The following is an 18,766-nucleotide window of genomic DNA, read 5'->3' on the forward strand; positions in this document are numbered from 1 at the left end:
TTTTTAAGCAATGAACCTTGTTTTTAAGTATGGAACATGTATGTTACAGACAAGAAAGTAGTATGTATAGTAACACTATGACTGTAAGCAAAGTTATTAAGTGTAGTTTTGCACTAATTCAATTGAATTGTAATGCAATCTTACTTGGATAGAATGAAATACAGTCTCGGCAATCCAACATAGTGCAGCAGCTCAAAATGTTTATATTGTAATATATGCATGCATGGTTTATAGACATAATAAATCTATATTTAGTTGTTCATTTTCATGCAGAAGTAAGTAAGGTAGTGTCCCTAAACATTGGGGAAAATAAATAATTGCTGCACAACAGGATTTAATAAACACACTTTATTTCACACCACTATCCAACACAAAGATACAAAAAATTAGACATGCAACACACATACTATACAGGTTGTTATGTGCATCGTTGTTACATGTAATGCCATTGTTAAGTGCATATCTATCATCTATGTTCAAATATAACTGAACGGGATAGCTTCCCTTCATCTTAAATTTGTTCATCTATGTTTCATTTTTAATATTTCGAACACTTACACATTTATGTTAAGATAAATTGCTGTAGCAATTCAAGGAGTAGCATTTCAATCTGTTAGCTTATTGGTGAAGGTGGAATCAAATATTAATCTCAAGTTTTCTTCCCTTAATTTGTATATATGACCTGTATTGAGCAGGAGCCTGCTGCAGATAGTCTGTAACATTGTGGTTAAACTGATTCACTACAGATCTGAAAATATCCAGAATGTAATTAATGCTGTCATTCATAGACCAAGTGTCAACAGCTGTGTTTGCATACTTGTTGATTGTTTTCAGTAAACTGACATGCATGTCATAGAAAGCATTTATGTAGACAGCAATGGCATCCATGACATCAGACTTTAGGGTGCTGTCAACAAAGTCTTGAGCTTTGTCAACAAATAATTTTAAGGTGTTACCCAGTTTCTCCAGGAACATGTCTAGACTATAAAAGTGCTTCAGAAGATCTACTATAGGATTAGGCATATTCTTTAACCAGTCCTTAATCTCGTCAATTATTTTGGCTCCAGCCATGACATCACCGATGGGCATTGTGACCTGAATTTTTCTGACCATGTCAAACATGGCGCTGAGAAAATACTCTAAATTAACAGCCACCAGATGCATTGTCTTCTCTAGCACAGTAGTAATGCTGTTGGTCAGCTTATTGAGCACCTCAATGAGAGGGGTCATCTCCTCAGAGCCAGGCAGTTTGACTTGGGTCTCCCTCAGGACCTTGATGGCATTATCCAGGAAGACCTGAACAGTTTTATGGTACTGAGCAACAGTGTTCCTAAAGAGGATGGACACCTGGCTCAGATGTGGGGCATGTTTGTTTGCAATGTTGTGGACCTCCTCAGTATAGTAAATAAGAATATTCTTCAGCTGAGGAGCATGTTTAAACAGTTGGTATTTCGCAGCAAAGCTAGACAAACAAGAGGTGATGGCAGGAAGTCTTTCCTGTAGTCCGCTAATCATCATGTCTGGGACCTCCATGTTGATGATCATCTTCAGATTAATTTTATCAGCATCCTTGGCAGTAGCTCTGATGGTGAAGACATCAACATCCTTCCCAGGATCAGACTGTTAAACAGTAAAAACATAAAATGAGATGTAAAACTCTTGATCATTGTCTGCAAATATAATAGCAGTATGAGCTCCTTACAGCATAACGGCCATAAAGCCTGGCATTCATTTGAGATGGGGCCCTGCCATGTAGCTGAAGACCCAGAAAGCCAGTAGATGGGATAGAAATTGTGGCACTGAGTCCATCTTTGCGGACAGCACAACGCAAGTTCATGTCAGTGAAGGCAGGGCTGGTCATGTCCACATTCAGGGTGAGGCGAGAGCCACTGTAGAGACAGGCAAGAATGCGTCAATTTTCTGTAGCAATGAAGGCAACTTCACCCAAGAAACAACAATTTACAGAAAATAATTGGAAATATCTTTCATCTTGTCGTGTCTTTTCTTAGGATACATGTTACAATGTGAGTCATCTGCAGTAATAAGTGAAATTACAACTTTAAATTCCAAAACTTATCTCACAGTGCTGCTAACTGTTACCTCAGTGTATGGGAAAGAATGTGTTGAATGTCTAGTATCAGATCGGTGTGGGTGAAAACTGCCTTCCCAGTCAGGCTTACGTCAGCGTGTTCAAAGTTTATGGAACTGGAAGCTGAGGAGGCACATAGACTTCAGTTAAGTACAGTAAATAGTTAATGATGCTTTTGCTTCAAATGTAAAAGTTATATTATATGCTAAAAAACAACAACTTACAGTCCAGGTCATATTCCAAGAAGACAATGGCAGAGGTCGCAGAGGACCTAAAGTTGACTTTGAAGACAGGAGCACTGCCTTCTACTTCAGCTGCAACATTTGTAGTGTACAGTGGGCTGACAAACTTGCCATTTGTAGAGATCTTTTGCTTGGCGGCTGTCACTTCAGCAATGGTCTTCTGAAAGATGGTGAGGTCACCCAGGCTGCTTTGCTGAGATATGTCAATCTCCATATCAGCAGTTAAGGAAGAGGTTGGTGCAAAGTCAATGGTTGCCTGGGCAATATGCTTCCCCATGGTGTTGAAACGCAACAGGTTTGCCTCGTTGTTGCCAGTATATTTCAGCACTGCATACACACGATTCAGGGAGGCTTCAACAGCAAGATTCTCATTTACATCCATGGCAATGACTTTGGTGGTGTCATAGTTAAGTTTGGCATTAGCAATAACCTTGGAGGTGGAGCGTATGCCATCATTATTCAGATACAGATTGACTTCATTATCCAGGACTCCCAAAACTAGACAGTCTACAAGCATTGTGCCATCTATGTTTAACTTATTAAACGACTCCATGGAAACATACTGAAATCCTCCCTCCAGCTTCAGACTGTGGTCAGCCTCGGCCTTTCCAACAGCATTGATCACAGGGAGGTTGAGGTTTCCCTTTATCCTCAAGGTGGAGACAGCATTTGCTTGGGTTTTGGTGTCTGCAACCAAATTTTGATTTGCCTCCAGGTTGAGTATAGGCAGGACAATCTTTGCAACAGTAGCCACGGATAGAGCAGTTTCAAAGGTCTCAGTACTCATACTGATGGTGCTGTCATGAGTGCCTTCAATGTGAGGATTTTCAAGGGACAGGGAATTGGCCAATTTCATTCCTCCCTTGGTGGTCAGACTGGTGATACCATCAAGTTTGGCTTTTAGACCCTCAAACACAGAGGCTGTGGTAGCTCCCAGACGGAACACAAGATCATCCTCAGCATACAGTCCAGCATTGACATTTAGATTAATGATGGCAGACTTGAAAGACAGCTCAGTGATCAGGTTACCCACAGAGGGAATCTGGATCAGACCCATCATATCAAGTGGGGCAGCCTGGCTTTTCTGGTAAACAATCTTGGCATCCACATTAACAGCCTGGTCAGTGGTAGTCAAAATGTGTTTCAGCCCGGTTTGGTCATACAAGTCAAGATTACTAATAGCTGGGGTATGTGTGTCAACAAATGGAATATACATCTCAGGAATGCTGATTGGTTTAGTCAGAAAATCAAGGTTTGCTTCCCCTTCTACAGCAGCAAGGATGACAACCCCCCTCTCATTGTTGTTTACCGTGAAGTTCCAGAACTGTTTGTATTGATTGAAATGGGCCAGAGCTACAATGTTCATATGTTGCGTGTCAGGGCTGAATGTTGCAGAGTAATCATTCTGGAGATCAATTTTGGCATTAAGAGCATCATTGACATTGACCTTGGTATTTCCCTTGTTCTGAAGGCTGAACACAACCTCTTTGGGGCTGAGAGAAACATCGATCACATTGTATAGGGCTCCATTAAAGATACCTATTAAATCTGTGCTGTGGGTTGCCTTCAGCTCAAGCTTTGTGTCATGCAGATTGGCATAAACCGATCCCACTAAAAGGTTATTTTTGATTGATGGGCCTTCTGCTTCAGAGCGAACATCAAACTTGAAATATCTGAAGATGTCAAAGTCAGCACTCAGGGTCTGTCTCATCTTTAAAAGGAATGTATCTGTGTTACTAATGAAGATCAACTTGACTGTACTTGGATTGACAGTGACTTCCAGGTCACTCTTGTGTGTACTGTCATACGAGTTGAAGGTGGTAGTACCCTGATTTCCAACAGTTATTGTAAGAGAAGTACCTTCCTGGCGGGCCACGTTTTTTTGAGTTACAGATATCTCACCAGTGAGGCCCATGATGGGGAGGTTGAGCACATGTTTATAGGAAGTGTCAATAGTGGCAGATAAACCACCCTTAGTAGCTAAGAAAGCTTCATTTAAAAGCTCAGCATTGTATGGTGCTGTGTTGGCCTTCACTGTGGTCTTGGCTGAGGCCTGGGCTGAGAAGTCATAAAATGTTACAGATGCATGGTGGTCCAACTCAAGAAAATTGTGAGTGAACTTAAAGGTCTCAGCAGCAATCACACGATACTCCTTGGGAACAGCAATACGAGCAGTGGAATCCAGGTTGAAGTTAAGGATTTCAAAGCTGAGGGATGTTCCTTGGGAAGTCAGAAAAGCTGTCAGTTGAGGAGTCTCATCTACATCAAGAGAGCTCTGGACTCCAGCACCATTCCTAATAGTGTAGATGGGGGTGTTGACTTTTATCTCATAACTGAGTTTACCAAATCCTGGAATCCTGACCTCACTGGGAATGATTGGCAGCTGAAATGGTGGGAGTTGGAGAGTTTTTATATAAGGAACACGAGGAAGAGTGGGAAATGAGAACTCGGGTACAGTAATCTCAGGAAGTGAAAACTCAGGCAGGGCAGGAAGGTAGTTCATAGTCAGGTCTCCAAACAAAGCACCCATATCAAACATCTTCATCTCGAAGATGAGAAGGAAATCAATTAAGTCAATAATTCTTTGCTTAATTTCATTAGTTGAGATAATGGTGGCTTGCACAGTGTGGAGGCCCAAAATAGTGAACTCAGGGATGTCCAGCTGTGATGGGATTTCAAACTGATGGAGCTTATCTATGCTGAACTTTACGGAAGGCACAACAAGATCAGTGAGAGGAATGGTGAAGGATGGCATGTTCAGCTCGGCTTTCATCAGTCCAGTAATGATTCCTTCAATTATCTGCAATACCTCACTGACAATTTTTTGCTGAGGTGCCACCTTCTTAATGATCTCAACCATACTGCTGAAAATATCAGTGGAAATGGTTATGAACTCGGTATAGCAATTCCTTGTCAACTGCAGATAAGAGGTAATTTCAGCATTGACATCGAGTTTTGCAATTTTTTGCTTGATAATTTCAGCAAATCCCTTTATATTATTTAACACAACTTGGTCAAATATATCCTTCACTTTTTTCATAAATTCTGCTATTTTAATTTCTCTCACTTGTTCCAAAGAACTCCTGACAGAGGATAAGACAACGTTTGCAAAATGTCTTGTTGCCTTAAGTTTCTGGGGGATTTCAAGAAACCTGATCAGGTCGTTCACATGGGCAGTGCACTTTGTTATCATTTGATTGCATTGACCCATAAAGTCTTTATAATCAAATGAATTCAATTTCTGCTCAATAATGCCAATACATAAATTCAGCTGTGAAATAATATCCTTAATAACCTCAGTTGTTTTCAAATAGTTAATAGCGCTCTGGAAGACTTGCATGAATTTGGTAGGGATGTCTGCATCTTTCACCATGTTTGCCACAAACCTGATAGTTTCCTCAATTCTGAACTGTTTGATGAGCTCCGCAACCTTTGCCAAGACAGCCTCAACCCTTTTTTCAGTCTCAAACTTAACAATCAACTCTCTCATCTTGGCATAGCATGTATTGATCTTACCTAGGATGTCAAGGTCCTGAAACATTTTCTTAATGTAATCTTTTATATCGCTGAAGATCTCTGTGGGAATCCGACTCACTAGTTTCTCAATATGAGCTTTAAAGTTGATGGATGAAATTAAGTTATTGAGCTCAGCAACACATTGCTGCATGTCAAATGTCTTAATCATTTGCTTCATACCACTCATGACTGTCTGTAGTTTGCCCTTGATTTCATACTTGGCATCAATATCATGCAGGAATGCAATGCTGCTGCCCTTAAGCTGTTCCAAGTTAATCTGCTGGACAATGTATCCTATTGTATCAATCACATACACAACCATAGCCTTGATATCATACTCCTCATTAATAGCATTCAGCTGTTGCTGGATCTTCTGAATGAGGGTTTCCGGTAGGGTGCCACTAACAATAATCTCTCGCACCATACCAGCGAAGTGTTGGAAGTAAACTGTGAGATCAGCCAGCAGTTTCTCTACAATAATCTTCAGATTGCTCAAAGAGGCTTCCACATCCTCCATGGAGATGGCATAGTTTTGGGTAAAATCATTTAGGTACTGTTTCAGCTGGATGAGGTTGCCTTCTATGTTCAATTGAGCAAAATACTCACTTACATGTTGTGAAAGAGCCCCAAGTTTAGTCCTGATGTCCTCATTGTTACTGTAGTTTTGCAATGTCTCTGCAACATGTACAAGAAGGACTTTGATGCTTTCAAAGGGAGTAGAAAGACTTTCAATGAGAGGAAACTGAATTATGTGACTATCTGTGCTCTTATCATACTTGAGGAAGCCAGAGATGGTGAATTCCTGGTTCTCTGTGGAGTCTGTGTTGAGGATGTTTGTGAGGATGGTACCAGAAACCTCAATTCCAGTTCTTTCAGCAGTGTTGTAAACACTCATATCCTGATTGAAAATGTGGTCATTCAATTTAGACTTCATTCTAAAACTGGTCTTCTGCTCATGGAGTGACAGATTTGTATCCATGCTGTTGTCAGTAATCGTCTCAAGAGCAAAACCAGTGTCTAGCTGCTGGTTTATTGATGCTCTGCATTCATGTGAGGTAGCAAAAGCCAGGGGTTGTGCATTAAGGAGGAACTTGCCATAAAGCTGGGCACTATGCTTTCCATACATGGTCATGTCTCCATCAGCATTGAAAATGGCATCAAGGTTGACATCGAAAGGAACAATGGTGCAACTGATGGTGTGGTCAAAGCGCATTGGCTGTGATTTGAAGCTGGCGTCATTGGTAATCCTGGCAGCAAGACCAACAACATCAAGCTCGGTGTTTTGGCTCATGTGCGTTCCCAAGAGTTTTCCAGTGGTGCTGCACTTTGCGTTAGCCATCATATCAGCATAATTGACCTGATAGGTGTGCTTGATCTCTTCCTCACCATAGATGGCTTTCAGGCTTCCAGTCAGTTCCATCTTGTAGAGCTCTGCCTGCAGCTGAGCCTCATTAATGAAGCTGGCCGCCAGAAGGTTCAGATTGTTTTTAACATTTGCAGAGGAAGTGTAGGGTTTCATGTCGACAGTGATATCATGAGTGTAAGTGACATACTCACTGGCGGTTGCTTCAGCCTTTGAGTTGAAGTCAAGGCTAGAAAGAGTGATGGTCAAAGTATTGGCATTATCAACCTTGATGTCACGCATTGCAGCCTTGTTGGTAATGGATAGAGAAGCCATTGAAGCATCAAGCCCAGCGTTAAAGGTGTTTTCCAAGGACAGGGGGCTCTGGAGGTTGGTTGTTCCACTTGTGGTCAAACCGTCCTTGTTCATTTTCAGGGTAGCCTTGTGAGTAGCCTCATTCTCAAGGAGCTTCATGGTGGCATCGCTGTTCACTGCCAGACCATTGACATCAAGAGAGGCAGTCAAAAGAGAGTAAACATGGTTTTCAGAGTGGTCTGCATTTGTCTCCATTCTCATGAGGACTTCACCAGCACCAGCAGAGGATTCAGCCTGGTTACGGATCTTCATACCAAGAGCAAGTGCATTTGCATCACATTTCAGTGACAGCTTGCTGTCTTTGAAGGAAAGCTCAGCAACATGGGTCAAGGTGTCTTCAAAGGCATTGGTGTTAGACACAACTGACAATTCACCATTGGCAAGAGATGCTGCAATTTTGTTCTGGACCTTACCAATTGTGGAGTCAAACTGAACAGTAGTATCAATATTTGCTTCTGGCCTGAATGGGAAGATGGTGAATGACTGGGATGAAATGGTCTTGCCATACATGGGTCCAGCCGTTAATGTTCCCTCAAAGTTGCTATCAGCAGAAATTTCTTCAGTGTTGATTCCAGTCATGCCATTGTGCTCTAGTGTAATATGAAGACCCAATGGGCTTGTGGCTTCAATCTTGCTGCTTGATTTCAAATTGATTTTGTCTGTGATGATTACATCCTCAACAATACTAATCATGGCTTCGAGGAATTTATGTGCCAAAGAGCTTTTCAATTCGGCCTTGATGGAATCAGTGGTGGCCAACATTCCAGAGCCTACATGAAGCACAAAAGAAGAACAGATGATTTATAGCTTGATAACAGATATATATTTCACTGTAATACTGGAACCAAAATGAATTCACATTTTTTAACATCAGTATAAGTTGAAAACTGCAACTGAAAACTGTTGTACTTCGTGAACAACGCATAATTTTAATGATATTTATTATGAAATACCTTCAATCTTTATTGAGAGGATGTCAAGTGGGGAGGTTCCTGTCACATCAAACTTAGCTGAGTAGCTTGGTGTTTCCACAACATCTTTCCCAGCAGCCATTGAGGCCTCCATGTCATACAGGTTGCTCTTCATCAGAGTTGACACCTCAGCCTTTCCAAAAAGAGGAATGGACAAAGTAAAGCTCTCGGGGACAACGAGCTCTGGGATGGGAATTTCCATGGAGACGATCTCCAGTCCAAACTGAGGTAGAGACACGGCAGGTGTGCTCAAAGCTGGTGGGAAGTTAAGCTCTTCTGTTGACTTTCCTCCAAGAAGTAGAGGGATAGCAATGGTGAAGTGCTCGTTGTTGAAATAGTAGACAGCCTTTGTCTCACTGTTATAAGGACAAAAGTAAAATGCATAAATATTTTGTAAAATAAAGCAAGTGACTTTAAACATTCACCTCAGAGTTGTTCTCACTTACGTATTCAGGAACAGTGTCTCTGGCAGGGAAATCTCAGGCATATCAGGCACTCTGAAGTTCTGAATGTAAGGTAAATCAGCACCGTACTTTTCCATGTAGTTGTTTCCTGCCTAAGAAAACAATAACCAGTATTTTATTAATTCTCAACATTAAAAATCAGAACATAAGAGAAACTGTGAATACTTTTTAAATCAAAGATTCGTACCTCCACAAACTTCTTGAAGATGTGACGGACTTTCATGTCAGTCTGCCCCACCTGCATGTCAAGAAGTTGGTTGCCATACTCAGCAGTTGGCAAGCTGGTGGTGTCAGTGTTCACATCTGACTTGAACTCAACCTCAAATTTGCTGTCATCTGCAACAATAGAGAACAATGAATGGAATCCCAAAACATGAGGTAATATTCCTTTAATCCCCCGGTTAAATTACTCTACAAATGAATCAAATCTCTGAGGCAAAATGGCCCCATATTATGGGTCCTGAATTTGAACCATAATTCTTAAATTCCAGATTTAGCTCAATTCAGGATGTGACCCAGGTTTATATAAAACTGTCAAAAAAGTAAGCAACTATTAAATTAATTTGCATGTAATATTCTGGAAAATAACTGTGAAATTACCATATTTCATTGCGATTTTCTGCACAGAGTGTGCGGCCATGATCTTGATTTCACTCTTAAGCTCCAATTCTAATTCCTCATCACGTTTCATGTTGGCTGTGACGGTGGCATCAGCATTGATTGAGGGGACAAGAAGTTGGACTTGCAGCATACCCTCCTTCATGGCCTTCAGACTGAAAAATGTGGCAGTGAGTTAGCATACTGTCAATTGTAAGGATGACATTAATGTTAATGAGGATTTATGGTTGATTTCTTACTTGGCACGGCCAACAAGAGAGAGCTGAGGGATGTTCTTGTTAATGAGGTCAAGAGAAATAGAGTGAGTTCCTTTGCCCTTGGTGTTTCCATCAACAACACCCAGCCTGAGTCCAGCCTCCACATCGTAGTCAGGGATTTGGATGTCAGCTGTGATGACATTCTTTCTTCTGTTATATTTCATGATAGCTCTGGCTTCAGTGGGCTCTGAACCTGTTGTTGACCAACAAATGTATTAATATTACATAACTCCGTAATCCTTTTTGGCCACCTGAGCCACTAAGAAGACAGAAAGGGGTTATCATACTGTCCATATTATACTTTACCTTCAGCCCTCAGAACAAACTTCACAGAGTCAACCTTCTGCCGGCCCTCTTCTCCCTCTCTGAGGAGCTCATAGGCAACAGTGGCGGTGTACTCAACGACTTCACCAGTAGGATGGAGTTCCACAGCAAATCTATGTAGATAATTCAGATAATTAGCCAATATTGATGAGTAATTCATTTCTTTAAAGAAAATGATATGCTGGTGGTTTGGAAAGTCTTGCTCACTGGCTGTCTCCAGTGATGGGGAAGTAGGGGGCTGTCTCCTGAGAATAGGCATCAATGTACTGCAGAGCAGTGCAGTATTTCATTCCAGCGAAGAAAGGAGTGCACTCGTGCACATCAACCTTGTCCATCACCATAGGGGGGATGGTCTTCACCTCTGATCCAGTCACTGCCACCAGGGTGTTTCTATATGTTAAATGTATACAAGTTAGAATGCAGCTTAAGCTGTTTTAATCTAAATGTAGACAAATTGAAATTGTTGTAATCCAAGATATAAGATACCCTAAATTACTTCCTGCCTGTTGCGTTTTCCAAAAGTTCTATAGACTTACGTCATTTTGATGAGCTTAATTGGACTTGTTGGAGCAGGGATGGTCAGCTTAACAGTGCCACGTTCCATGGAGATCTTAGCCTTCAGCCCACTTTCATGGAAAAAGTTGGTGTGCATCTCTAATCCAGAGTTGACATATTCAGGGATGTAGGAGCCAATTTGAGACACAAACTCAATGCTAGCGGAGGGCATGAAGTTCACTTCACTCTGTGTGGACACATAGGAGAAATGTAAAGAGTTGTGTTGATGCTTTTCATTGTGAAAAAATATTGCTCATCAACACATTTATGAATTATTACCATGTCACGAGCAACCTGAAGTCCACCTTTGATACCAGGGGTGAAAGTACCAGACATTGTAATCCTCAGAGGCACACCAGTGACAGTAGGCAGGAAGAATTCATTGTCCATGAAGATGTAGTGGGCAAAGATTGTGTTGTCAGCCTTGGTCATCAGTGCCTTCATGATCTGTGGCAAATAAAGATACACATGGGACATTAAAATCATAGACAAGGAAATACTGAAATCATTCTTTGAATGTCAACTATGCTCTTATAAAAAGGTCCTTACATCAGTTGGGAACATTTTGAACATGCTGTCAATCATCATGGCAGCAGAGTAGGCCATCTCCTCCATTTCGTTGGTCCTCAGATATCCCAGCTCATTTCCCAAAAGTCTCAGATAAACCATTGCCTCTGGAGACTGTGCCGTCTTCAATTCCCTCACGAGTTTGTTGAGGTTGCGTCCAATCTCCCTCATCAGGTTCTGGGAGGCCTAAACATAGATGTTCACACTTTCTTAGAATAATTTCCCCTTACTGAAAAATGTATCATCATGATTACAGTTGTTTTAGTCATGTGTACAAAACAGATTGGTCTGAGTACCTGTCTCTTCATCCTGTCCTTCTTCAGAGCAGGGAGAATGTTCTGCAGGATCTCATTGACTCTGAGTGGCATGTTTTCAGATACAAAGTACATTGTCTTCAGGGCAGTGTCGGGGAAGAAGCCATTCTTTCCAAACAGGGCATCAACGGTTGGCTCAAATCCTTTTCCCTCCATACCAATCTGTAAAGGTGATACATTCGTCACTGTCACAAATCGGCTAGCTGAAAAATAGTTTCAAAGCACAATTTGGATGAAAACGGCTCAAAATATTTACCTCCATCATGTCGATGTCATAGCCAAATGCCTTCAGAGTCATTTCAAGCATGACCTCTTTGGGCAGATAACTGGTATCCTCAAAGATCATGTTGCCCTCCACAGATCCGATCTTGTAGTTGCGAGAGAACTTGGTGGGGTCCATTGTGGCCCCGACCTCATTACCCTGCAGCGCACCTTGAATCTTCTCTCTCAGTCTGTTAAAAATGAATCAAATATTAATGTTAAACATCTGATGGTGATGAAATCGTACTTACCATGTAGTAAAACAACAAATTATAATATATATAAGTATACATTTTAAACTTCTTTTCACTTACTCTTGAGTCTCTGGCTCAGTTGAGGACAAAATGTTGGTAATGTGGGAGATCACAAAGCTCTTGACTTGTTTGTCCTGCTCATTGGGCAAAGCATCAGCTAGCTGGGCCAGTTCAGTGCTCTGGGGGTCCTTCATAAGTACCAGATATGCAGCAATACGCTTTTGCATGGAGCTGGTGCTATCCAAAAGCACCTGCATGAGAATCTCTCTGCCCTGTGACCAATAGACATCAATTAAATGAGTATACCGTAGAAATAATTATTCAGATTTTATTATTTTCAAACCTTTGAAATAGTTTAACTTGCCTCTTCGGGGACAGGAGTCAGCCTGAACACTTGGATGGCAGCCTGCTGCACAGCCAGGGAAGCAGCAGGTTGGTTCACACACTGGATCACAGCAGATCTGAGTGCAGGGCCAGCAGATACCAGAGCTGGAGCCATGTTTCCAACAACCTGGAATCAAAGGACTCATTGATATTGTGCTCCTTGGTTTTGGCAGTCATTTAAATTGTGACTAATAAGGAAGGTTACCCACTCTCAATGTCAAGAAGGTGTTGTCCTTATCACCAGAGCAGTCACCCAACTGGGCAGCCATGACCTCAGCAACAGAGTAAATCTCGGGGATCAGCTTTCCCTCAGCTTTGTAAAACCTGTTTAATAAATATTTAGAAATTAATCCTGCATATCCCATTTTAAGCAAAGAAGGAAAACATTTGCTGAAATATTATTGAACTTGAAATAAAGTGTGGTTAACTTCACTCACCTCTTGACAACATTGCTCAGAGCATACATGATGGGCTTGCTGGGCTTGTGTTTGGCCATCTCGAGCATGTCATTGATCAGGAGGGCAGAGGGATTGGACACGAGTGCCATAGCAAAAACACCGGCATCTACCTCTAGTGAGGAGCTGTCAAAAGTCCTGAAGATCTGCATGATGGCGCTGCTGCACTCAGGGGTTCCACACTGGGCCAGAACCTGGTAGGTCAGGACACGGGACACAACAAGAGCCTCAGGAATGCTGGTGCTCAGGGTCTCGGTCTTCATTCCACGGACCATGGTGACTAGCTTGTGGAAGAGGTGGGCCCTCTTCTCACCCTCAGTCTCGGGCAGAGTGGCCAGTTCTCTCAGAAGGTTGAGACCTGCATCTTTGTCCTGGATAACACTCTTATCCTTGACAGTATCCATGTGAAGACCCATGACAACGTCACCTGTGATACACAAGTAAATGTTTGCATTGAGTCGATCATATCTTTAATTTAATTTGAATAAATAGCCCTAAAAAAGGGAAAAGAGATATGAAGATAAGCTTACTGTGGTCAAAGACTCTGTCGTTGAGAGTGGAAACCTCAACCAGAGTCAGTTCTTGCTTTCCAACATTGGTAACTCCATATTCTCCCCTGTGGAAACAACATAAGGTTGAAAAGTGCAGTTGAGTCCTTGAACAAGACGTGTCAGTATGTCCACTCACATAATGAAGCACAGTACAGAGTGCAGTGTGAGGGTGCACTTACTTGTGAGAATACGGAATGAGGATATGTTTCTCAGTGCAAGACCCCGAGGTCATATGCTTTTTCTCATTGTCAAACTTGTAGTTGCAGATCTGGGTGCTTCTGACCAGCTGGGCAAGAGGGTAGTGCTAAAACACAAAGAATTAAGATTATCTGCAAGATTCTTGTTTTATGATTTTAACAATAGTGTGGATGCTAAGGGTAGTAATAATAATACATTTTATTTGTTAAGTGCTTTTCTGGACCCAAAGCACCAATGGTACAGTGTCAGTTTGCTTTCACACGGCACAGCATAGAGATTACATGTCATTTAGACATAATTAGTACAGTAATGTGATTTGTGTTGACTGTTGAGTCAGTGAAGTTGGAAAAATTGGGTCAGCAGTGTTGCTTAATACAAAGAAATGTAATTTGTCAGCATTTCAAACCAGACCAACCCATGTGTTGCTCGGATATCTTACCATGCCAGAGATAAGCGCCAAGGGACTGGTGTGATCTCTCAATGGGACAAATTTGTCACATCTGGACAGGTCCCTGTTCAGGCTGATGTCAGTTGCAATGTCCTCTCTAGCATTGATAGAATAACTGGTCTTGCAATTACCATGGATAGTAGGCTGAAATAAATGTTAACAGAGATATGTCATTTAATTGCCGTCATATTCTTTTTATTGTGTTGTAGGAAACAATTATCACATGAGAATCAGAATCAGAATCAGCTTTATTGGCCATGTACGCATACATGGAATTTGACTCCGGTTTCCACTTCGCTCACAATGTACATACACACATTGAAAATAAAAAAGAATATATATATATATATATATATATATATATATTAAAAAAAGGGCAGCAAAAAAACAACCAAATATGTAGGTATAAACATAGACGAGGAAGTTGTTTAATTTTTAGTGTACAGTAGTGGGAGACTTACCATATTCTCATTCATATCTTCTGCTAGCAGAGGCACAGCCAGGCCAGAGATGATACCCCTCTTGATGTTCAGGATTGTTGTTGTCTCACCATCCTCGGGGTATAGTTTCACATCGTACACACCCTCAACCACAACCTTCAGAGGATACCTACATCAAATGTGAGACTTTTAAAATTAAGTCCTTTTGAAAATGTTTTTCATTTCATTTGTGATCATGCAACTGGATGCCTTGGATTAGGAAAATTGTTGCTATAATGTACCTTTCCATTTCAGCAGCAAAGGCATCAGAGCTGGTTGCAGGACCGAACACAGGGTTTCCCTCTGCGTCCATGTCAACCACCTCACTCAGGCTACAGCCAGTGGTGCGGACGATGAAACTGCAAGTCTGAGGTACTTCAATTTCAACCTGTTTGAAAAGATTATTTTAGCTCCCTAGATACAGTCAGTGTAAAACGATAATGAATAAATCGATTCAATAGCACGTAGAGTTATGTAATTTAGCTGTCATAGTACGGTGACATGTACCTTGCAAGTGGCCTTAGGTCCATTCTTCAGATGTGAAGCACCTTTGATTGCGTTCAAGGACTCAGCTTCGTACAAGTATTCATACTTGTGGTAGACTTTGTACCTTTGGTTTACTGGTAGAGAAGATAATGATTTTATATTAGATTTTAGTAGCTGCAAGTACTCCGAGGAAGTACGGTTTCGCCTCAACAATTCAGCCATAATTCAAAAAGTTCTACATGGAAAAGACATCTTATAGAGTTTTAATACAGAAATGCAAGGGAAAGAAATGCAATAGACCATTCACAGTTCAACATTCCAAAAAGCACCCTTAATTACGTAATTGCTGTCGCGCAATCAATCAAAATGTGCCAGATCAATGTCGGCTGATGGACATCCACAATAGATACTTCCATACATGTTTGTGATAAATACATATTCAAAGCTGTTTTGTTAATTGGCTTCTTCACAAAATTCACTGACTGAATTGAAGTTCCCCTTGATAATCAGTGATGCGGTACATACTGTATGCCAAGGGCTTTTATTTTTAAGGTAAAAACAAGTAAAGCGGTGGACAGAGCACACAGAGTACTTAGTGACCGTTTGCATGGTGTTGTGCTGCTCAGCACAAATGTATGTGTGAGCTAGTGTCAAAGTTCAATTTGCATATCATATCCTAATATATAGTCCCAATTATACATTTCTTGAACAGCTGCAATGTAATAAACATTTACATTATGTCCAGGTTGTGTAATAACATGTGAAAATACTGTCACTTACTCTGGCAAGTTTCCTGCTCTTCTTGGGCATCTGTAAAGACAATCATAGGAACATTTGATTAAAAACTTTCCTCATGCAAGAAAACTATTTTACTTCAAAAAGAGTTTTAACTTTGTACAATTGTAATATTTTCATGGCACCCCCAATATAAAGTGTTATGTACATTTTTAAAAATACATACAAGCCAAGGTTAGTGTGGTTAGGAGGAGAAAAATACAGAGCTTTGAGTCCCCCATCATGGACTCTCTGAAACTCTCCTTTCTACTCCTTTGGTGGAGTAGAAATTGGCCTTTTATACCAAACGTGTACTGATTGTTGGTGGGGATTTACATATATTACAGTGCTGTCCCAGCTCCAAAGTCCACTCTGTACGTGTAGAGGGACAAGAGCAAATAGTTTCATAAGTCCTATCCTTGAATTTTTCAGTAACGGTCACTGCTCATTTTGAAAAACAATAAAATCAGATTGTAACATAACGCCAATAATATCTTGGACTTTGCTTCTAAGGTGAAACATAAATATTTAGTTGTGACTTTATTAATACTTCCAAGTTTTCCAAAAGTATCATTACAGTGAATACTAAAGAGACACCTTTGTAAAGGTTCATATAAAATCTGCAGCACATTTCAATCAATCAAGTTCATCTTTTGCATTGAAATACATTAAAATCTCGTCAAATTATGGCCTGAATGAAAGGTTTTGTTAAGCAGACTCAAAAAGTCTAATCTTCATGATCAACAGCCAATATTAAATATTTAAAACATTCATTTTATAGTTTAGAACCCTTCATATTATAATCATATAGTTGCAATGCTTATTCATAAGCATAACCCAGAAACTGTAGAATTATGCCCCCTGGCCAGTGATAAGGAGCTGTAACACGGAACAAGTTGTTCTCAAGAATCTTGTGAAAGCAGCAGTGGACTACAGTCTCAGTCCACTGTGTTGACATTATGTGGCACACAGTAAATTAGGTTTTACATTCTCTGAACTTGTTATCTCTTTTGGATAAAAATACGTCCACAACAACACACTTTAGGACATTGTGAAATGATCTTGAAGCAGCTGTTCCAGAGATATCAATAATATACACAACAGTTGTTGCCAATTTAGTCACGAATGTTTAATGTTGTTAAGAAGTAACTGCTTAGTTTTTACTGCACAATCTGTATGTTCAGACACTTATGATAATCATACACCTCTCACCAATATAAATATCTGAATTGATTGCTGAAACGAAATTGTTCTTGAGTGACCTGGTAGCTGTGAAAGCTGTTAGTATCTAATCTAAAATATTAACTCCATTATTTTTTTTTATATAAGCCTATATATATATATATAGTCACTAGGTTTGAAAAATTGCAGTTTACACCACTGGATGGCAGTGAAAACAATGATCAGGGATCTGTCTGTGTTAACCAAGCAGCTACCTCTCGTGCTGAGAAATGAGAAATGAAGCCAAAGACTGCAGTTCATGAAATGGCTGGCTCCAAAAGCAAATCAATCTCCAGATGTTAAAATGCCCAACATTACAGTACAAATACATATTTAAAGCCTGTTACATTAAAATGTGTTTGGTCTCTATAGCTAATTTCCTGCTCTTGCAAACTGTATGGGGTGTATTGTAATGTAACTTTAAATTATACAAAAGGCTTAAATTAGACATAATTCAGGGCTTTGTGTCTATTTCTGCGTACTGTAACAGGATTTGTTTAGAGGACACAGGAAACAGTGGCAGCAATCAGAGGCAGAGTCAGGTCTGCAGGTTTCAGGATCTTTAATTATACACTCTTCAATAAACATAAAGCAACAGAAAACGTAGCTCAGTCCAGAGCTCAATCAGAAAACTAAACAAACTAAACTATTTCAGCCGGGCCGCTAGCCGACTTACCGGTCTTAATTCTCTTCACCCCTGGAGATCTTAGGGAGGCGCGACCCTGCTCCTCCCGCACCATGCTCTCCGCATGTTCTCCTCTGATCTGCTTTCCTCCATCACCTTTATTCATCTCACTGATGAGGAGATCAGCTCCAGGTGTGTCTCTCCCCACACCTGATCCCAACGTTCTCCTGAAGGAGTGGGTGGAGCCCTCTGGCTGGAATGTACACACCTTTAATTACAGGGGGCCTCATCCCCCTTACAGTACGTATACAAGAACAATGACAAAAACATTCCTTGTGTACTTATATTAAATACAAATATATAAATGTGCTAAAATCATATTCAACACAGATTTAAAAGTTTATGTTGAATCCAGCATTGTTTACATCCATGTTTACGAGTTTGCAGTCATATTCTTTGCCGTTGCAGGCGCATCCCTGCATATCTTGGTGTTTTACTGCCACTTGTAGTTCAATAGACTAGTGTTGCACCATTGGTAGGACTTTTGTGTTATCTGTGCACATGTACATCTTCGTTTGTGTGCATGAGATAAACAAAATGGGTACCTGATCATAGAAAATGAACTCTGTAGCGCTACTAAAAGACAAAAACTTAACCTGGAACCTGTAGGAAGAGACGATTACTGTAAATAATGTACTATAACCATACACTATTTGTAATATGTTTTTTGTGTCTCTCCTCTATTTTACAAAAATGTCATGATTCATTTCATTTCTACTGTATGTTCTCTGTTCAATTTCAGAGTGTAACAAATATATAACGAGACAAAAATGTATACAATTGTAGCCAAAAGTGACATCTCAAAGCTCTAGAAACAATATTTAGCTATATCTAAATTATAAATAACTTCTAATTCTGTTCTGAATTTATTTGTTTTCAAAATCTTTTATATCTTTTTAAAAACAATTATTTAGTCATGTAGAAAAACAGAGTATT

General features: G+C 40.4%; 1 protein-coding gene across 1 annotated transcript; it reads right to left on the reverse strand.

Annotated features, from left to right (window-relative positions):
* Nucleotides 1–353: 353 nt before the first annotated feature.
* Nucleotides 354–18,201, reverse strand: LOC306711676 (apolipoprotein B-100-like; the record flags this gene model as incomplete). Its single annotated transcript, XM_079180692.1, has 29 exons — nt 354–361; nt 957–1,620; nt 1,703–1,889; nt 2,101–2,212; nt 2,314–8,334; nt 8,518–8,891; nt 8,982–9,091; nt 9,187–9,335; nt 9,600–9,772; nt 9,857–10,067; nt 10,181–10,311; nt 10,406–10,588; nt 10,735–10,940; nt 11,033–11,200; nt 11,303–11,506; nt 11,617–11,796; nt 11,891–12,086; nt 12,210–12,421; nt 12,514–12,660; nt 12,743–12,857; nt 12,971–13,415; nt 13,519–13,604; nt 13,719–13,843; nt 14,177–14,329; nt 14,647–14,794; nt 14,907–15,052; nt 15,172–15,284; nt 17,822–18,023; nt 18,196–18,201. 29 exons carry the CDS (start codon nt 18,199–18,201, stop codon nt 354–356), a joined length of 11,175 nt encoding a protein of 3,724 aa, XP_079036818.1.
* Between the last annotated feature and the right edge of the window lie 565 nt (nt 18,202–18,766).

This window comes from Pholis gunnellus (assembly GCF_910591455.1).
Source record: "Pholis gunnellus genome assembly, chromosome: 19".
Lineage (NCBI taxonomy): Eukaryota > Metazoa > Chordata > Actinopteri > Perciformes > Pholidae > Pholis > Pholis gunnellus.